Source organism: Mesoplodon mirus, assembly GCF_964341445.2.
Source record: "Mesoplodon mirus genome assembly, chromosome: 13".
NCBI classification, from domain to species: domain Eukaryota; kingdom Metazoa; phylum Chordata; class Mammalia; order Artiodactyla; family Ziphiidae; genus Mesoplodon; species Mesoplodon mirus.
This window is the reverse complement of record NC_138989.1, coordinates 2,953,741-2,977,016: the sequence shown is the minus strand read 5'-3', so window position 1 is coordinate 2,977,016 and position 23,276 is coordinate 2,953,741. Positions and strand designations below refer to the sequence as shown.

Here is a 23,276-nt window from a genome sequence, read left to right as displayed (position 1 = left end):
TCCTGTACATGGACTCATACAATATTTCATGGCATGTGACTGGCTCCTACCTCTCAGTATACTTCTGAGATTTATCCAGGCTTTTTGTTTTTGGGGGGGTTTATTTTTGCCATGCTGCACAGCTTGTGGGATTTTAGTTCCCCGACCAGGGATTGAACCTGGGCCCTCAGCAGTGAGAGCGTAGAGTCCTAACCACTGGACCACCAGGGAATTCCTTATCCACGTTTTTTCATGCATCAGGAGATAGTTCCTTTTCATTGCCATGTAGTATTCCATTGCTAAAATGTAGCACAGTTTTTAATCCACTCACCAGCTGATACACATCTGGGTTATTTCCAGCTTGGGCTATTATGGAAAAAGCAAAATTATGGATTCAGAAAAGAGACAAGTGGTGGTCTGGAATTAGGGAAGAAGTGCGGATTCATGGCAAATGGGTAAAAAGGGACTTTTTCTGCTGATGGAAGTGTTCTTAAACCAGATGGTATGATGGCTGGACAAAAAAATAAATTTTCTAAAACTCATTTAACTGCACACTTAAAATGGGTTAAGTTTAAGGTATACGATTTATAACAAAACCTTTTTTTTTTAAAGAGCTCTAGGTAGGAGTATAAAGTCCCATGCCCTATTGCTAGTTTTTCTAACTATGTCTCAGTTCAAGTACCATTCCTAAGAAGTGAAAGTCCACCAGGCTAACTGCTGACAAAATCAATCACCAGGGTTAAAAGACTAAAAAGTTACCAAAGAAACTCCTTGTACTGGCACACAGCATGGAAGATGAGGGCTGTCAGAGAAAGATGCATTTAGAAATGATAGCAAATCCAAAACATGGACACTTAAAATCAGACATCCCATCCAAGAGAACAATAATCAGAGTGAAATTTTTAGAACATAAGAAACAAGGTGACGCTCTTCACAGTTGGACAGTAAATAAAGCTTCTTTGGATGAATCCCATAATTTTTCTTTTGTTTCTTTTTTTAATGTTCCATGAAATACTATTATCTTTCTAAACTGCTCCCCGGGGCTTCAAGAAATAGATGATCCAATTACAGCATTTGCTTCAGCAAGCTAAGCACACCAGGGAAACCTGGGGATTTCAAGATGCTTGGTAGGGTGCTGACAGCAAAGGACTGTCATGGAGTATGAAGGCACAGATCAGACTGGAGGTCCGTACAGCTACACGATCAAAAAACTGGCTTCCCCAAAGAACTTGGCCCTCACTCTCAAAAATATCTAAGGTATGTGCAAATCTGTGCACCATTTTTTTGCAGTGGAGACTTACCAAAACAAATACAACTACAAAAGCTCATGAGCCTTTTAAAATTAAAATAATTTTATATTTTGCATTGTGCATATATATTATGCATACATATGTAGTTATAAATATAGACATGTATAGGTAAGTTATAGATATGGATATATATGTAAATACAGAGACAGAGAATAAAGATATACAGATATATAGATACCAATTTACATAGATATAGACGTGTTTTTTCCTGTAGGACTTTTATTGATACTGTTTTCCTTGTTTGGAAGGAAGGACCCTAAGGGCTATGTATCCATGGCTGTAAACACACACATACACACACACTTGTGCACACACACACATTCACTGAAGTTTCAAGTTCAGAAATTTGCATGAAGACAAATATTAGCCCATGGTTTTCTTGATGGGATGTTCACATATCACATCAGATATTTATGCTACTGCAGACATTTTTGGTCATTCCAATGAATGAAGATGCTTTGTGAAATCACAAGCCCAGGGCAGCTCAACATTAGCCATGATCTATGACCCTGGAGAGTGTTTATGAAGTATTCTGATGAACACCAGCAAGTGGCATCATACAATTATTGTCGCCATTATGTTATTATTTATGCTGCATTGGTGTAGCTCTAGCAGAAAAAACAGTCGGTGTTTTTGATTACAGTGCCCTGGAGATCCTATCCAAAGCAAAGGCAATTTCCCCAGTAAAGATGCACAGCAGTAACTCACTGCTGTTACCCGCTGAAAGTGGGTGTTAAATAATTTAATTCTAAATTTGGTAGTCTACTTGGAAATGGGAGATGTTAAATACCAAATATATGGATGTAATAAAAGTAAAGCAACACACAGGTAAATTAAGGCAAACCTCACACTTCCCCGTGAGACTGCCTAATGGGATTGTATGCGTGTCAGGAAGTGGAAAATGAGTCAGCCTGAGGTTTAATTTCATAGGGAACCGGGCTCATAACTCTCCTTCACTGTAATGCCATGTGCGTGAATGATCACCGCTTCCTTTCCTAGTCTATATGTTTCTAATGGGAGTGATACAAATAAGCTTACATTTCCTGGGACACAACTCAAATGCTATTTTAGGAAGATCTTAAAGCACTCTCTTCCAGGATGCCTGCGAGACATCCTTGCACACCTTCCTCTGGGTTGTCTTTCAAATGCTGGTCTTTTAAGTAGCAGCCATGTCTCATCCCGTTTATATCTGTATTATTTCAGCATTTTTCTGTGGGTCTCTTTTTAGAATTACTAGAGTGGTATCATACTGTATATGTTATTATTCAAGTTTCCCACTCCCCTTAACATTACATTTTCAGGTCAAACTGAGACAGGCTGGGAACTTGGACCTGGGACCCTCTGCTGTACTGCTTGCACCTGGACAAACCTCTCCTTCAGCAACAAAATACAAAGAAACTATAATGGACTAAAAATTACTGCTCCGCATGAGCAGTTGGGGCAAATTATGGACAAAAAGATACAAAAAGACCAAAAACCCAACTGCCACTTCTGAAGGGCCAGGAGCAAAAACAGGGTGTTGGGAGCAAAAGCAGGGCACTGCGCATGCCCTCTGCACTCAACACCACGAGAGGGGTGGGCAGACCACCTAAGCCACACCTCTGCCCCAACACCTGGACCCACGCCTACCCTCACCCCAGATAAGGAACAAGCTCGCGCCCCCTCAAGGAGTGAACAAGGGAACCTGTCCCTTGTTCTCGCTCCCCACTGCTGCAGCAGGGGCCCCAATAGAGCCTTTCCTGTATCTCTTATCCATTTCTATTCATTAAGGAAGGCTAAGAACCCTAGTTGGTAACAAAATTAGTGTTGATAAACATTAATTACTACATGTAGGCAATTCTTCACAGTTGCTGCATAAGTTTCATTTATATGAATGTATAATTTTTAAATCAATTCACCTTTTGATGGATATTCAGGTTGCTTTCAACAGTTAGTTATTTTTTTTAAATGCAGCAATGAACACTCTTGTGCACATCCCTCCATATCCATGGCTAAGATTTCATCTGGAGGAGAGGTACCTAGACCTGTCATTTTAGGGTCACATGGATGCATGTTCTAAAGTCAGTAGCCAGTAGGTCCTTGTTGGTTATCTATTTAATATATAGTAGTGTGTATATTTTAATCCCAAACTCTTAATTTATCCCTCCCCCTCCCCTTTGGTAACCGTAAGTTTATTTCCTATGTCTGTGAGTAAGGGCCTAGTGTATAGCACAGGGAACTATACTCAATATCTTGTAATAACCTATAATGGAAGAGGATGTAAAAAAAGAATATAAATATTTATATATATGTACAACTTTGCTGTACACCTGAAACTAACACAACATTGTAAATCAACTATATTTCAATAATTTTTTTTTAAAAAGTCAATAGCCAGATATTGATAAGTATCTCTCCAAGGAGGACAAACCGTTTTATAATTCCTCCAACAGTGTATAAGGATTCTGTGTTCTCCCTTATTCTCAGAAAAACATTTTATTATTTGCATCTCTTTTTCTGCCAATACGATTAGGAGAAATGATATCTTGTTGTATTGGAAACAATACCTTTGTCTGTTGTATCCCTAATGCAGAAGTTATTAAAACAAACTTGGATGGAAATGCTTCTGACAAATTCTAAATGTAAAGACAGTCTTAAAAAATGACACAAATGAACTCATTTACAAAACAGAAACAGACTCACAGACTTAGAAAACAAAGGGGAAAGGTGGGGGGAGGGATAAATTAGGAGTTTGGGATTAACGTATACACACTACTAGATATAAAGTAGATAATCAACAAGGACGTCTTGTATAGCACAGGGAACTCTACTCAACAGTCTGTAATAACCTATATGGGAAAACAATCTGAAAAAGAATAGATACATGTATATGTATAACTGAATCACTATGCTGTACATCTGAAACTAACACATTGTACATCAACTATACTCCAATATAAAATATAAAAAAAGAATAAAGACAATGGGGAACCTTTGCTCACACCTGATACAGACTCCATGTACAACTAATGTAATTCATCTGGTACTTTGAGAAATTGTCAGTTACGCTATGGAAATAAAGTATAATCTTTCATATCTAGGAGGACTTGGGTATGTGTGCTGCATATACTATGTAGTCATATTAACAGTTTGACGACAATTAATAGATGGGTTTTCTTGAACTGATGTTCTTGATTGATTATTTCAAAGTTTGTCTGTTCACATGTAGGATTATATAAGAGTCTCACAATAGTCTGGCGAAGCTGACATTGTTAGGGCCGATGGTACAGAACAGGATGTTTTACCTCTTGTTCCCTCTCTGGTGAAATGTGAGATGGCTAGCATAAAAATGAGAAATGAGTATTAGATTTCCTGAATCTTACACCCATTCTCTTCCTACTCTTTGTGAAGGCATTATCTTTCAGGTGGTAATATGTATGACTATTATAATCCGTAAGAGCCAATGATAAGGATACTGAAAGCATTTAAGGCATCAAAAAAATCCCACTCACCACAGAAAAGACATAACATTTTGATAACTTTATATCATTGTCTCAGGTTTTGTTGTTATTAAACTCAGGTTCTGGATGTCAGTAGAGCTGAACTGTCTTGCTGAAGACAGATTGCTAGAAAATACCTCTAATCAAATTATTATATAAATTAAAAACCTCAAGATCTTTTTTTTTCCATCGCTTGATCTGTTATCCTGAACCAGTCAAGCAGCAGTAAATTGCAATCATTAAAATTGCTTTCTAAAGCAAAACCGAACATTTTTAACAATCTATAATATCTCCATTACGAGTAATTTTTGCCCAAAACAACAGCCAAAAAAAAGGCCAGATCTTTCTGGCTTCAACTTTGGACAAGTCAGCAGATGAATTAAGCATCCTAAAACTGTCAGTATGCCACTCAGCAATGACAAGGACTGATGTCCAGACTCTATTAAACAATGTTCCCAGCCATGCTGCATTATAACTTTATTTTTTGTTTGTTTTCCATATCTTATCTTTTCCTAATTAAAAAACAATCTATGTTCACTGTGGGACTTTTCAAAAATACATACTGAGTCGGTGAGGGGGAGACATACTGAGTCAATGAATCACAAGTAATATCGCCATCATAGACAACAGCCTGATGGAATATCTTCTAAATTTTCCCTGTCCTATATTTACTGATAAACAAAATTGGTATTATTTCGTAGGCCCTTTTGTAATCAACTGATTTTCATAACAGATTTATCAAGATATTATTCATATGCTATCAAAGTCACCATTTTAATGTTTACCATCCAGTGGTTTTTAGTTGAACAACCATCAGCACTATTTAATTTTAGAATATTTTTATTACTTCCGAAAGAAACCTCATAGCCATGATCAGAATCTCTCCATTTTCCCCTCCCCAGGCAACCACTAAGCTACTGTGTCTAAAAATTTGCCTCTTCTGGACATCATGTATAACTGGAATCATACAATGTATGGTCTTTTTTTGTCTGGTTTATTTTATGTAGTACCATGTTTTCAAGGTTCATCTATGTTGTAGCATCTATCAGCACTTCTCCCTTTTCTATTGCCAAATAATATTCCATTGCATGGATAGATCACGTGTTTGCCCACTCATCTATAATATATATATGACAAATGCTGCTGTGAACTTGTGTGTTCACATGTGTGGACACTTGCTTTCAGTCCTCTTAGGTGTAGAAATAGTAGTGCCGAATCTTATGGTAACCAGGTGATCTCCAGCTGTCCCTGTGATCATTCCTTCTATACACTCTTGCTTGATTGGTTTTCAGGTGTTTCTCTTCCTTAGTTTCACCTCTTTCTCATTCTCTCTTCTGAAGGTTCTCTTTCTCCTAAAGTTTTCTCTCAAGTTCACTGATTTCATTTTCTACAGCAGCAAATCCAATAGACATTGAGTTTCTCAACCCATCTTTATCTCACATGGCTACTTCTCCTTGCTGGCTTCCTCTGTCTTTGAAGATACCACGCTTATTTGGAATCTGAGACCACTGATCAATGCTTAAAATCATCTCTATTTCATGCACAAAGTTCCGTCTTTGTCTCTGATTTTTAAGAGTTTTCCCCAAAATTCTTATGGTGATATTTTCATATGCCTGTGGGTTTTCTGCCTGTTTGGGTACCTGCTCCTCCCCCAGTAACAGTCTTTTATTGTTACTGGTACAGAGAGGAAATCTTGCTGGCTTTGACATGCCCATGCTCACCTGTACCATTACCTACTGGCGATATTAGGAGATAGGCCTGATTTTTTTTTTTTTATGCCTGGGTCTCCTCCACTCACATTCCTGGTCCTTTTCTTTTCTTTTCTTTTCTTTTTTTGCAGTACATGGTCCTCTCACTGTCGCGGCCTCTCCCATTGCGGAGCACAGGCTCTGGACGCGCAGGCTCAGCGGCCATGGCTCATGGGCCCAGCCACTCAGTGGCATGCGGGATCTTCCCAGCCCGGGGCATGAACCCGTGTCCCCTGCATCGGCAGGCGGACTCTCAACCACTGCGCCACCAGGGAAGCCCAGTCCTTTTCTTTTTAATGCACAATTAAGATTGGCGATCTTGTCATCCTCCTTCAACTCAGTCCTGCAGTTTTCACAAACACTTCTCTACGTTTCTAACATCTACATGATAACTTTTCTTATTTATTTATTTACTTAATTGGAGTATAGTGATTTATAATGGTGTGTTCGTTTCTGGTGTACAGCAAAGTGATTCAGATATACATGAATATGGTTTATTACAGGATATTTAATATATTAAATGTACTTAACAAGCATGGGCAACATCCTGATTGAATATCTTCTAAATTTTCCCTGTCCCATATTTATTGATAAACAAAATTGTTATTATCTCTCTTTCATTATTGTTTATTACAGGATTTAATATATTAACAGTTCCCTGTGCTATACAGTAGGACCTTGTTGTTTATTTATTTATTTATTTATTTTTATTTTATTTTATTTTATTTTTTCTTCGGTATGTGGGCCTCTCACTGTTGTGGCCTCTCCCGTTGTGGAGCACAGGCTCCGGATGCACAGGCTCAGTGGCCGTGGCTCACGGGCCCAGCTGCTCCGCGGCATGTGGGATCTTCCCGGACCGGGGCATGAACCCGTGTCCCCTGCATCGGCAGGCAGACTCTCAACCACTGTGCCACCAGGGAAGCCCCACCTTACTTTTTTGAACAAGTGTAACAGAGGCCATTCAATACGTGTATGTGCAGATTTGCATCATTATACATAGAGTAACAGAGATACAGTGTAATTCTAGAACATCAGTAAACAAATATTTATGGAGAGTCCCAGATGCTGCTGTAGGGACTGGAAACAGCTACCAACCAGACTGACACGGTTCCCCAACTAAGAGTTTGCATTCCACAGCTTCCTCATTAAGCAAAGCCTTCCTGGCTGCAGTGTAAGAACTGGATTCCAAAAAAAGAGAATAAACCTCTGCATATCATAACACACGTGAGTACATAAATCACATAAAAATGTACATGTGTATATAGGCACATATTTAAACACCTATATCATATATATGTTCTGTATACACAAACTATGTATACATATACTATACATATACTATGTATACATATATGATGTATTACAAAGACACATAATGTACTGTATATGCACATATAGTATTCTATATATACACGTACACATATATTACATACATAGACATACATATGTGTGTTTGTGTATGTCTGTGTGTGTACATATGCTTCTTCCATCATCTAGACCCATAGCAGGAAATAGAAAACTGACTTCAGAATCTACAAAGGGATAAGGAATATTCTCCATAGTGAATGGCATGCTGATACCAGACCTTTGAAGGACTCGGTTAATAGTCCATTCAGGGAATTTGTTTCTTAAAGAAGATACTGTTACAGATAAAAGGGGGGAAAAATGTCCAGGACCACACATATGTATGATTTGATATGTTCTAGAGCTGTTGGTTTTTTGTTTCAGTTAAGGAAGTGTTAAAACCCCTTGGGAGTACCTGTCGTATTTGATCCATAAAAAGGCAGCTTACACTTTATACCTTAATGGGGATGAGCTGCCCTTGGACAGTTTCCTTATTTCTCCATTCCCAAGACGAACTGAATGAATACCTAGCCAGAAATTCAATAAAATGTTTCAAAACGGTTCAAATCTCTCTGCATTTCATATTTAACACTACAATCACTACTACTCCCACTAACCCGCAGAGTAAATAGCAAGAAGAAACAAGAGGGAAAATCAGCACATTGGTTGAGACTTCTCCCAAATCCCCCCGCTCTTTCTGGTAAAGAAGAGTAAAATATCTATCCATCTATCATCAATCTATCTATCTATCTATCTACCTATCTATCTATCTATATCCATCTCGTCTACCTATCATTATCTATCTACCGAGCTACCTACCTATCTGCCTATCTATCTGTCCTTCCTAATTTTTGCTAACTTCGCAACACAAAGGAAATCTTTCACGGAGGTGGCATCTTATTTCCCAAATCATATCACTGGCACAGACACCTTTGGAAGTGAGCTTATTTGTAAGCTCATGAAGGTACTCCGTGTGGCACAGCATTACTATGTAAATATTTGGGGCAGAACTCAGATACAGACTTCTTCTTTTCCCCTCTCATCTGCTCTACAAGCAAATCTTCAAGAAAAACATCTTGAAACACTGGTCACAAAAGGAAAGTCACAGGCCAGAGCTTGACAGTTGATAACCTGAATCCCAGAGCACCCACATGAAACAGAGCACAGAGCGAAATCCACATCACATCACCCCCAAACTGGCATCCAGTGCTCTTTGGAAATAAACCCCCAAAAAGCAGAATAGCCGCCAGCTGAGATTCATGACCTCTATATTAGAATAAATAATGGAAAATAAATATTTTCCAAACATTGAGCTATAAAGTTCAAAAAGCTGACTCCTAAAATAATGCTACATACCTAGGATTGGTCCATTCATAATTATTTCAATTGCCAGCAACATAAAGAGCAAAAATCAACCAACCTAAAAGTGGCAAAAACAGATGACCAGATCAGAAATATTTTGGAGCCACAAATGAGGTTTCGGGAAACAGAAATTAATCAATAACCACTGAGTTTCCAAGTCTCTGCCCAGCTGTGAATAGACTGTTTCTAACTTGGTGGGTATCAGAGACAGAGTCACAATTCCCTATAATTCCACAGCAGATCAGTCACAGGTCCATCAGAAAATCCCAGCACAAAGTGCAATCCACGAATTATATTTAAACGACATGGCAAATGTTAAAGGCACCTTTGTGTGCCACGAGATCTACAAGCTCTGGGTGTTTTGTTTTGTTTTGTTTTGTTTTACAACAAACTCTTGCTTGAAACACTTGCAAAATGGGCCATTTTATCAGAACTGCCCAGACTTTTCGTTTTACCTAATCATATGGATTAGAAAGAGGCCGTGTTGCAGTGGAACATCATTTCGAGATAAATTCCATTTGCATGGAGTAGTCCCTGCAGGTGACCCAGGGCTGTGCTGGGATTGTAAGTAGGTCCACTGTAAATAATAGCCCACCTTTTTCCAAGTGAAGGATTCTATCCATCTCACCTGGAAGCACTAATAATACAGACAACGCACCCCAAGTGCAAATCGCGGTGAAAGTGACTGTCAGCAAATTTGGGAAAAAGGAGGCCACCGTTGCAGCTAATCTGAATATATGGCAGGCCGCTGGGACTCACCTGTTTTCCGAGCCAGCTGATTTCTTCTGACAAACGATGACAGCTGGTGTGTACTTCCCAGCGTAATCCGTGCTCTTCTTAACCTCCCACACGGAAGGGCTGCTGGCTCTCACCCCAATGATGCTCATGCCTTTCATCACCTTTACCCTGTTGGAGACAGCAAATGCACAGCTGAGACGGCTCTGGGGCATCCCTGGGTTACCGCTGCTTCTGGGGACACAGTGCACTTAATGGCCCATTGTCGCCTGCCAGGTGTAAGCTCATGTTTAATAGAATTTAATCACACACTGGCAATCCCCTTCCAATCCATCTGCCCTAATTTTCCCCCCAGTCATTCCTTCCTTTAACAGGGGAGCTAGGAAGAGTACACTGACATAGGCAAGCATCAGTCACATAAAGAAACAGAGTAACGCTGTGCTAGTGGAAGGCTTTACTTTTAAGAAAATTAACTGAATACCCTTAGACTGTTAAAATTAAATAGAAAAAGGAAATTCATTAACACTGCAAAAGTGGGATTAAAAACAACAATGCACATTCTTTGAATGCCTTTTCCATGCCAGGCACTGATGGACCGTTCGTCTGTATTATCTCATCTAATTTCCCAAGCAACGTTCCAAGTTCAAAGGTGGGGAGGGGCTGCAGCTCAGACAGGTTCGGGAATCATGATGGTTCATAGCAAAACACAGGTGCTGAGAGGTGCACAGATGCACCTGACTTCTACGCTTGTGGTCCTCCCATGACATCATCGTCATCATTGTCATCAGCAGGACCCTCGTCCCATTATCATCACTATCACAACAAACCAGGTGCTCTTCTGAGTTCATGGCAGTTTTATCTCATTTCACTCTCACACAAGCCCTGTGAGGTCAGTACCATTTTAATTTTCACTGACCAGCTGAGCAACCAGGGGTATCAGGCGGCAGGTGACCCAGGATTTGAAATGGCTCCCAACCACGGCGCCAGTCCACCCAGGCTCAGTGCTTTCCTTGGCATCACATAAACTTTCCTGGTGCTGAAGCCACTTACTTGACCTGGCCAAGTCCTTCGTTACCCAACACTGGCCAGTCCCTGTCCTGAGACCTAACATCTGCTCAGACGTTAGACAAATTTGCCAAAGGAGGTGTGCCCTCCATCACAGACTTGGCTTATTATTTCTCTCTTCCATTCACTTATTCCTTCCTTCCTTCATTCATGGAAAGGGACAGGTGACACGCTTATAGGTTTTTCTCTAGGATATCAGAGAAGCCAGATGAGACAGGCAGAAGGATGTGCAGCAAAACTGGTTTCCTAGTATTTGCCCTAATGTTCCTCTAAGAGATTTCAAGTGAAAAAACATATATGGGACTCCCCCGCCCCAATTACCCAGAAGGAGGAGAAAGGTTCTGGAGGTTGAATTAATCACCAATGCCTAAGGATTTAATCAACGATGACTGTGTAGTGGAGCCACCATTAAAATCCAAAAGGAGGGGTTTCAGAGAGCCTCCAGGGTGGTGAAGAAGAATGCCACTATGCGCCACCATGCTGGGCTCCAAACTCCAAGAGGACTGACGTGTCTTTGCTCTCGACCTCACCCTATGAATCTCTTCATCTGGCTGTTGGTTCCTGTGCTTTAATATCTTCGGTAATAAACCACTCATCTGCCGTGTGGCTGACAGAGTCATGGTGCTCCGGCCTGGTGTCACGCCTGAGCCTCAGAGATGGGAGAGCCAAGTTCAGGATATTGGACCACCAAAGACCTCCCAGCCCCATGGAATATCGTTTGGTGAGAGCTCTCCAAGAGATCTCCACCTCAACGCTAAGACCCAGCTCCACCCAAGGGAGAGCAAGCTCCAGTGCTGGACGCCCCATGCCAAACAACTAGCAAGACAGGAACACAACCCCACCCATTTGCAGAGAGGCTGCCTAAAATCATAATAAGTCCATAGACACCCCAAAACACACCACCAGACGTGGACCTGCCCACCAGAAAGACATGATCCAGCCCCAACCACCAGAACACAGGCACCAGTCCCCTCCGCCAGGAAGCCTACACAAGCCACTGAACCAACCTTATCCACTGTGGGCAGACACCAAAAACAATGAAAACTATGAAACTGCAGCCTGCGAAAGGAGACCTCAACACAGTAAGTTAAGCAAAGTGAGAAGACAGAGCAATACACAGCAGATGAAGGGGCAAGGTAAAAACCCACCAAACCAAACAAATGAAGAGGAAATAGGCAGTCTACCTGAAAAAGAATTCAGAGTAATGATAGTAAAGATGCTCCAAAATCTTGGAAATAGAATGGAGAAAATACAAGAAACGTTTAACAAGGACCTAGAAGAACTAAAGATGAAACAAGCAACGATGAACAACACAATAAATGAAATTAAAAATTCTCTAGAAGGAATCAATAGCAGAATAACCAAGGCAGAAGAACGGATAAGTGACCTGGAAGATAAAATAGTGGAAATAACTACTGCAGAGAAGAATAAAGAAAAAAGAATGAAAAGAATTGAGGACAGACTCAGAGACCTCTGGGACAACATTAAACGCACGAACATTCAAATTATAGGGGTCCCAGAAGAAGAGAAAAAAGAAAGGGACTGAGAAAATATTTGAGGAGATTATAGTTGAAAACTTCCCTAATATGGGAAAGGACATAGTGAATCAAGTTCAATAAGTGCAGAGAGTCCCACACAGGATAAATCAAAGAAGAACCACGCCACGACACATATTAATCAAATGATCAAAAATTAAATACAAAGAAAAAATATTAAAAGCAGCAAGGGAAAAGCAACAATTAACATACAAGGGGATCCCCATAAGATTAACAGCTGTTTCAGCAGAAACTCTGCAGGCCAGAAGGGAGTGGCAGGACATATTTAAAGTGATGAAAGGGAAGAACCTACAACCAAGATTACTATACCCAGCAAGGATCTCATTCAGATTTGACAGAGAAATTAAAACCTTAACAGACAAGCAAAAGCTAAGAGAATTCAGCACCACCAAACCAGCTTTACAACAAATGCTAAAGGAACTTCTCTAGGCAGGAAACACAAGAGAAGGAAAAGACCTACAAAAACAAACCCAAAAGAATTAAGAAAATGGGAATAGGAACATATTTATCAATAATTACTTTAAATGTTAATGGATTAAATGCTCCAACCAAAAGACATAGACTGGCTGAATGGATACAGAAACAAGACCCTTAGATATGCTGTCTATAAGAGACCCACTTCAGACCTAGAGACACATACAGACTAAAACTGAAGGGATGGAAAAAGATATTCCATGTAAATGGAAATCAAAAGAAAGCTGGAGCAGCAATTCTCATATCAGACAAAGTAGACTTCAAAATAAAGACTATTAGAAGAGACAAAGAGGGACACCACACAATAATCAAGGGATCAATCCAAGAAGATATAACAATTGTAAGTATTTATGCACCCAACATAGGAGCACCTCAATACATAAAGCAAATACTAACAGCCATAAAAGAGGAAATCGACAGTAACACAGTCATAGCAAGGGACTTTAACACCCCACTTTCACCAAAGGACAGATCATCCAAAATGAAAATTAATAAGGAAACACAATCTTTAAATGACACATTAAACAAGATGGACTTAACTGATATTTATAGGACATTCCATCCAAAAACAACAGAATACACTTTCTTCTCAAGTGCACATGGAACATTCACCAGGATAGATCATATCTTGGGTCACAAATCAAGCCTTGGTAAATTTAAGAAAACTGAAATCATATCAAGTGGCTTTTCCAACCACAATGCTATGAGACTAGATACCAATTACAGGAAAAAAATGTTAAAAATATAAACATATGGAGGCTAAACAATATGTTACTAAATAACCAAGAGATCACTGAAGAAATCAAGGAGGAAATCAAAAAATACCTAGAAAAAAATGACAATGAAAACATGAAAACACAAAACCTATGGGATGCAGCAAAAGCAGTTCTAACAGGGAAGTTTATACCAATACAGTCCTAGCTCAAGAAACAAGAAAAATCTCAAATAAACAACCTAACCTTTCATCCAAATCAATTAGAGAAAGAAGAACAAAAAAACCCCAAAGTTAGCAGAAGGAAAGAAATCATAAAGATCAGCTCAGAAATAAATGAAAAAGAAATGAAGAAAACAATAGCAAAGATCAATAAAACTAAAAGCTGGTTCTTTGAGAAGATATACAAAACTGATAAACCATTAGCCAGACTCATCAAGAAAAAAAGGGAGAAGACTCAAATCAACAGAATTAGAAATGAAAAAGGAAAAGCAACAACTGACCCTGCAGAAATACAAAGAATCTTGAGGGATTACTACAAGCAACTCTATATGCCAATAAAATGGACAACCGGAAGAAATAGACAAATTCTTAGAAATGCACAACCTTCCAAGACTGAACCAGGATGAAATAGAAAATATGAACAGATTATCACAAGCACTGAAATTGAAACTGTGATTAAAAATCTTCCAACAAACAAAGGCCCAGGACCAGATGGCTTCAAAGGACAATTCTATCAAACATTTACAGAAGAGCTAACACCTATCCTTCTCAAACTCTTCCAAAACATAGGAGAGGGAGGAACACTCCCAAATTCATTCTATGAGGCCACCATCACCGATACCAAAACCAGACAAAGATGTCACAAATAAAGAAAACTACAGACCAGTATCACTGATGAACATAGATGCAAAAATTCTCAACAAAATACTAACAAACAGAATCTAACACCACACTAAAATGATCATACACCATGATCAAGTGGGGTTTATCCCAGGAATGCACGGTTTCTTCAATATATGCAAACCAATCAATGTGATACACCATATTAACAAACTGAAAGATAAAAACCATATGATAAACTCAATAGATGCAGAAAATGCTTTTGATAAAATTCAACACCAATTTATGATAACAGCCCTCCAGAAAGCAGACATAGAGGGAACTTACCTCAACATAATAAAGGCCATATATGACAAGCCAACATCATTCTCAATGGTGAAAAACTGAAACCATTTCCTCTAAAATTAGGAACAAGACAAGGATGTCCAAAAAACCACTATTATTCAACACAGTTTTGGAAGCTTTAGTCACATCAATCAGAGAAGAAAAAGAAATAAAAGGAATCCAAATCAGAAAAGAAGAAATAAAACTGTCACTGTTTGCAGATGACATGATACTAAACATAGAGACTCCTAAAGATGCTACCAGAAAACTATTAGAGCTAGTCAGTGAATTTGGTAAAGTAGCAGGATACATAATTAACGCACAGAAATCTCTTGCATAGCTATACATGAATGATGAAAAAATCTGAAAGAGAAATTAAGGAAACACTCCCATTTACCATTGCAACAAAAAGAATAAAATACCTAGGAATAAACCTACCTAAGGAGGCAAAAGACTTGTATGCAGAAAACTATAAGACACTGATGAAAGAAATTAAAGATGATACAAACAGATGGAGAGATATACCATGTTCTTGGATTGGAAGAATCAACATTGTGAAAATGACTCTCCTACCCAAAGCAATCTACAGATTCAATGCAATCACTATCAAACTATCAAAGGCATTCTGCACAGAACTAGAACCAAAAATTGCACAATTTGTATGGCAACACAAAAGACCCTGAATAGCCAAAGCAATCTTGAGAAAGAAAAACAGAGCTGGAGAAATCAGGCTCCTGGACTTCAGACTATATTACAAAGCTACAGTAATCAAGACAGTATGGTACTGGCACAAAAACAGAAATATAGATCAATGGAACAGGATGGAAAGCCCAGAGATAAATCCACGCACATATGGTCACCTTATCTTTGATAAAGGAAGCAAGAATATACAATGTAGAAGAGGCTGCCTCTTCAATAAGTGGTGCTAGGAAAACTGGACAGCTACATGTAAAAGAATGCAATTAGAACACTTCCTAACACTATACACAAAAATAAACTCAAAATGGACTAAAGACCTAAATGTAAGGTCAGACACTATAAAACTCTTAGAGGAAAACATAAGAAGAACACTCTTCTGCATAAATCACAGCAATATCCTTTTTGACCCACCTCCTAGAGAAATGGAAATAAAAACAAAAATAAACAAATGGGACCTAATGAAACTTAAAAGCTTTTGCACAGCAAAGGAAACCATAAACAAGACGAAAAGACAACCCTCAGAATGAGAGAAAATATTTGCAAATGAAGCAACTGACAAAGGATTAATATACAAGAAGCTCACGCAGCTCAATATCAAAAAAAACAACCCAATCCAAAAATGGGCAGAAGACCTAAATAGGCATTTCTCCAAAGAAGATATACAGATTGCCAACAAACACATGAAAGGATGCTCAACATCACTAATCATTAGAGAAACGCAAATCAAAACTACAATGAGGTATCACCTCACGCCAGTCAGAATGGCCATCATCAAAAAATCTACAAACAATAAATGCTGGAGAGGGTGTGGAGAGAAGGAACCCTCCTACACTGTTGGTGGGAATTTAAATTGATAGCCACTATAGAGAACATTATGGAGGTCCCTTAAAAAACTAAAAATAAAACTACCATATGACCCAGCAATTCCACTATTTACAATAGCCAGGACATGGAAGCAACCTAGGTGTCCATCAACAGATGAATGGATAAAGAAGATGTGGCACATATATACAATGGAATATTACTCAGCCATAAAAAGAAATGAAATTGAGTTATTTGTAGTGAGGTGGATGGACCTAGAGTCTGTCATACAGAGTGAAGTACATCAGAAAGAGAAAAACAAATACCATATGCTAACACATGTATATGGAATCTAAATTTAAAAAAAAAAGGTTCTGAAGAAACTAGGGCAGGACAGGAATAAAGTTACAGACGTAGAGAGTGGACTTGAGGACATGGGGAGGGGGAGGGGTAGCTGGGGCGAAGTGAGAGAGTGGCATGGACATATATACATTACCAAATATAAAATAGATAGCTAGTGTGAAGCAGCCACATAGCACAGGGAGATCAGCTTGGTGCTTTGTGACCACCTAGAGGGGTAGGATAGGGAGGGTGGGAGGGAGACGCAAGAGGGAGGAGATATGGGGATATATGTATACGAATAGCTGATTCACTCTTTTATACAGCAGAAACTAACACAACATTATAAAGCAATTGTAGTCCAATAAAGATGTTAAAATAAAAACATATATGGAATGGTAGGGATATAGTAAAAGGACAGTGCAATACATCACAAACAGATGTATAAACTGCTGCAAAAATTCATGTTTCCTGTTGTGTTTTCTTTTCTTAGTCCCTTGAGGAAAATAAAAAGGGTTTTGAAGCAAGAAAGCCAGGGGACAAATGGAGCAGTTTGATGGGTGACTGGGTGGGAGATGCTGCCAGGAGGGGCAGCCCTGGAGGAGGTACACTCCCCAGATTTACAACCGTGGCACCTGTATGAACACAGAGGCAAGGAGGTGGGTCCTGAGTGCATCTCTTAAAACCTCGCTCTTGTCATCAGAGGAGATGATGCAGGTCACCCCCTGATATTAGGACCAAGGCCGGAGGAAAAGTTGATGTCTTTAGGACTGGCGCTTGGCGAGAAAAGGACATGCCTAATAGAACTAAGAACGCTCTCTCCCACAGAAACAACTTGAAGACATACTGTGCAGAAGAGTTAACATTGCAGCTCTGAGACCACCACCCTAGAAAGGCCTGCTGGCAAGGCTGGCCCCTGACTGGCATCTGGAAACTTGGATTTCAGGAGGGGTTCCCCAATTCCTTAATAAGAGGGGAACACTGAGCCTATGCTTTGTGTACAAACAATATAGCTGCTGCTGGACACCTGCTTTCTTTCTGGTGATCTGGAGGTATGGTGCCTGCCAGGCAATGGTGCCCAGGGGACCCACCCCCAGTAAGAATTCTTGGCCCCCAGGCTTGGATGAGCTTTTCAGACAGACAACAGTTTACCCCTGTTGTCACAACTCATTGCTGGAGGGGTGAAGAGCATCCTGTATGATTCCCTGGCAGTGGACTTTCCTGAGCTTGTGCCTGGTTCCCCCAGACTCTGCCCCATGTGCCTTTTTCCTTTGCTGAATTTGCTTTGTGTCCTTTTGCTGTAATAAATCTTAGCCATGATTATGACTCTACACTGAGTCCTGTTGAGTTTTCCTAGCAAGTCATCAAACACAGGGGTGGTCTTGGGGACCCCAAAACACATACTGATTTGACTGGTCTACAAAGACAAGAGGAATTGCTTCTCACATGTGGCCCCCAGGGCTAAAGCTAGCATTTTTAGAAGGTGAGTGCCATGTAAACATGTTTTGTGTTGTAAATAATCCTTGTAGAAGCCAACGTTTTGAATGCAGTCATTTATAAATTGGGAATTGCATGCACAGGCCAGAAACCATCTGACCTTTTGGCGACACATGCTATGATTCCTCATTTAAATTGTAAGCAACTAAGATGGGGTGATGAAAAAAAGTTCAATTCACTATGGACAGCTGCTATTATATTAAGATGAATTCTAAGTGCTGTCCCAATTACTGTGTACTGGAATTTTATTGAATCAATTTTGCTTTAAATAAATAGGTCATCAACCTGGATTTGGCAATCTTTTTATTATACAGGAACTGTCAGTAGCCTAGGCCTTTTCTGATATAGAATGGGCTCTTATTTTTCTTAAATTTTATTCACAGGTAGGTCACTTGGAATTCAGATAATGGTTCTCCAATGAATCATTTTCAAGTTCTTAGGAAAGAACATGGTTGCATATTTAATCCAGAAGTACCCAATATCTGTTACTAATAATTCTAGGGCAGCCACACAAAGTTGTAATTTATAGCATTATTTCTAAGGGGAGATTCTGAAATTTAGTGCAGGGCAATAGGAAATTGTCTTTTGTAGACACAATGTTTTCATAAGAGAAGACACATGTCTACAGCATATTTCAGATGTTCTGAACTGGATAAGAGGTCCCTGATCAAGAGACATCACTGAATAGAGTATGTACAGCAAGAATGAATGTGTGCAAGAAATCGAGTGGTTATTTCTCAGAGACACATCTATGTTATACACTGAACACGGTTTATGTTGGGTTCATAGTTTTGAAACACTTAGAGTTGTAAGTGGCAGCGTTTTGGAACTATTAAGATAATCCTTAGAGCATGTGAAATTTGGCTTCACTGGGTCTGAACCAAATGCTAATTACTTCCTTTGTTTATGACAGCTGAGTTACTTACATTCATTAGTGGAAGTTTTATAACCTACTTGTGGTTCAATAAATCCAGGTTACACTGAAAGCTTCATTACACAGAGATAAACATAGCACTTGATTTCCAAACACGTTTGTTATATATTTACACTTAATAATATATCTACTATAGTGATTTGGGGAAAAGCCATAATTTCCCCACCATAGAATGCACATGCACTGTGGACTGGAATAAACACTGCTTGGCTTAAAGGTATATTGTGTTTTTAAAACATAACAGAGCTATTGTGTGTGTGTGTGTGTATGTGTGTGTGTATATATATATACACACACACATACACACATATATATATACACATACACATACACACACACAAATATATCCATACGTAGACATATATACAAATGCAAACATAAAAACACACACATATATATGCACACAAATATAAACACAGAGATATACACATATATACACAGACATATACACACATACACATACAGATATATATACATACATATATACACATACATACATATATACACAAATATATGCATACATACACACACATATAGACATACATATAGACACACACATAGACACACATGCACACAGTGACAGTACACATGCACACACATAAACATACATACACACACATAGACATACACACAGACATACGTGTAGGCACAATATGTATATATACACGTACACACATATATACATATATACACAACACATATACACACAGATATAGGCACTCACATAAACACACATTATGCATGCGTATACACACATACATATATACAGACACATGCCCATATATACACACACGTACATACACACATATAGTGTGCATGTGTGTGCTCCAAGCACAGTATCCAGCAACAATGGCAGCAGCCAGCAGCGTGGGATCCGAGCTGTGTGGTGTATGCATTTTGTTGCTGCTCCACCACATCCCACCTCTCATATGCTGGGTAACAGAAGGATGCAACACACTGCCAGGTGTTGTGGGTTTAGTTAGTGGCATCCTTTCCGATTAACTGATGAGAAACCTGTCTTTCCCCATTGGGAAATTATCCACATTTATGCACATATTCAGAGTATTAAAAATTGCTATTGGAAAATTATAAATATTTATACTATAAACCTGAAAATATGCAATAAATATGAATGAGATTTTTTTAGTTAAAAAAAAAAGCCATTCTAGAGCTAAACGAGTCCTGTACATAATCCTCAGTCTTTCCAAGCATCTGGTTTTCCTCTGACTCTCAGTTCATTCATAAGAAGGTTCCAGGGACCCGTCTTTCCTAAGGGCACAAATTCAGAACAGATGTGGTGAGTAGAAATAGGACAGATGGGGCTGCACACCAAATGGGAAGCACACCCGCAGGATGAATATGGATACCAATGGTTAGAAGCTTTGGAGGATGTGACGGTTCCCCCCCTACCAGCACCCCTCCCCCCACCAAAACTTAAGATACAAATGCCTAAAGCAGGTCATGAATATTATGAGTAACACTAGGCGAGTAAACCAAACCTGTCTTTTGTTTGCTTACTTGGTCATTGGTTCATTCAACAAACACTTTCTGAGTCCCACCTGTTTTCCAGGCATCATTCACAGTACTGGAAATTCATTAAGAATAAAACATACATGCTTCCTCTTGACATGGAATTAACATTGTAGTGGGAGAGACAGAACACACACACACACTCACACACACATTTATTATGTTTATAAGTTCTATGAAGAAAAAGAAAGCAAGACAGGGAGATGGAGAGCCCAGTATGGGGTGGCTATCTTAGAAGATTGATTTTATTTTATTATCCACATACCTGCAAAATGGTAAAGCCAGCAACCAAACCATGTGGGCAAGTAGAAGGGAAAAGGGTATACTTTGGGGGGAAATCTTGCCACCCCAAAATGTGGCATTCAGATTATTTCAAGCTGAAAACAAACATGATCCAAAAGACTTAGGAAGAAACTTTGACCTTCCCCCTAACTGCCTGAAGAATTTTGATAGAGGGCCTGTTACAGGAACTGAGCTGTCACCAGAGATACCTGCAAAGAATATGGACCAGGTGTGGTGAGGGGAACTCATAGAGGTCAGAGACCTTGCTGTGTCCCACTGTCCCTGCCTGGCCCAGCAAACAGTTGTTCACCAAACATCTGCTTTTCCATCTCCATGTCAGTTGCCTTCCTCCCCACTAAAGTACTAAACTCCTACCCACAACATCCTCTTTTGTCTTTAATCGAGGATGGTATTTAAGGTGATAGCTTTGGCCATACTGGCAACTTACTCAGCTTTTGTTGTCTCTCCCCTGTATACATGTGATTAAACTTTTGTTTGATTTTCTCCTGTTCCTCTGTTTCATCTCAATTTAATTCTTAGACCAGCCAGAAGAACCTAGAAGGGGAGAGGAAACTCTCCTCCTCCCCAGCAATACACATTGGATATCTTCTAGATTTCATTTGATCTTTGCCTGGCATGTGAGCGGGGAGTACAATTCTCCTTGTTCCTACTGAAAACAGACCAACACCCAACAGTCAAGGATGCTATTTAAATATTCCACGGCTCATTATGTGAGAGTCCAGTTTACGGATTCCTTGGGAAAACCAAAGCCTTGATATAGACAAGGTCGCTCAACACAGCCTCCCAATAAACGATGGTTGAGTTGGGAAGAGGTGGAAAAGGAATGCAGAAGGTGTCGCATGAGCACATCACATTTCTGGAAAGACAGGGCAAGTTATTTGCCTCATTGGTACTAAAGCATTAAGTGACCACACTCTGAACTTCCCATATGTGCATGATTAGAATAGGGCCACCTCATTCTTTAAATGCTACTGAATCTCCCATCGTGGAGTCATCAAATAAATCAGCATACATGCAAGAAAAAAAGTCCTATTCTTTGTCGAACATAATGAACTCTACAAGATACAGTGTGCCAAGTCCATAATGCCTGGTAAAAAATCATTTTTCTCATTATTATTATTATTATTAATTTCCCTTGTTACATAGAAACCCGGACACCTATTTTGAATCAATTTTCACTCTCCTTCCATCTCTTCCATACAAAAGTCACTACCCAAAGCCCCAGTTTTCCTAAAAAAGCAAAACAAAGTGAAAAAAATCCATCTGTGCATTCTCGTGGGAGGTGGAAGATGCAGACTTGAAGTTCACATTGGTCTTAGACGTTCCATATTTCGCCAAGGCCATAATCTCAGCAGAGCAAGCAGGATGAGTATTTGCAGAATAGCAAGTCTGGTTGGCTTTCCTCAGTAACTAGTGTTTGGGAACATTAGACTCTCTTCCCTGTTCCCAGGGCACCGAGAGGCGCTGGGGGCTGGGATGTGTCTGGTTACCGGCTTTGGGCTAAGACCTAATTTTATTGTCTCTTATGAGCCCCAATCCTCTAATTTCACTACAGCACATAACAAAGCTGGATTGCTGTTTTCTCTAGCCTTCAAGGTTACCAGGGTTTTAGAGGGACTGTTTAAATATACTTCTTTAATTAAGGGAAACATTCTAAACTAAAACCAGAACTATGGTTAGCTAACATATTTTCAGGGACCCTTTTCTGAGGGATGGTTACTTTTTTTTTGTTTTAGAAATATTTTTATTATTTTAAAAAAATGTATTTAATTTTTTTGGGGCTGTGTTGGGTCTTCGTTGCTGTGCACGTGCTTCAGTAGTTGTGGCACGTGGGCTCAGTAGTGGTGGCTTGCGGGCTCTAGAGCGCAGGCTCAGTAGTTGTGGCACACGGGCTTAGTTGCTCTGCGGCACGTGGGATTTTCCCAGACCAGGGCTCAAACCCGTGTCCCCTGCATGAGCAGGAGGATTCTTAACCACTGCACCACCAGGGAAGTCCCAAGGGATGGTTACTTTTTAATTAACATTTTTTTTTCATTGAAAATAATCATACAGGCATGTTGGTGAATGTTCCAATATTACAAAGGGGGAAATACAAAAAGTTTCACTGCAGAATTCTATCCCCCTACTTCTCCCCAGTTTAGTGTCCATTTTCTGGGCGATCAACACGTTGAGAAATGTAGATCTTTAAAAAATACCAATGGCAACACACTGTACGCACTTTTATGCATCTTATATATACATA

At 39.5% G+C, this 23,276-nt stretch overlaps 1 protein-coding gene across 1 annotated transcript in view; it reads right to left on the bottom strand.

Moving 5' to 3' along the window:
• The window catches only part of TMEM132D (transmembrane protein 132D), a gene marked incomplete at both ends in the record, with an annotated part of 633,090 nt that overhangs the window by 337,417 nt on the left and 272,397 nt on the right, over positions 1–23,276 (bottom strand). Inside the window, one exon of the mRNA XM_082640474.1 lies at positions 9,982–10,128. Within this exon, the coding sequence (XP_082496600.1) occupies positions 9,982–10,128 (147 nt within the window). The remainder of the gene's footprint in view (positions 1–9,981; positions 10,129–23,276) is intronic.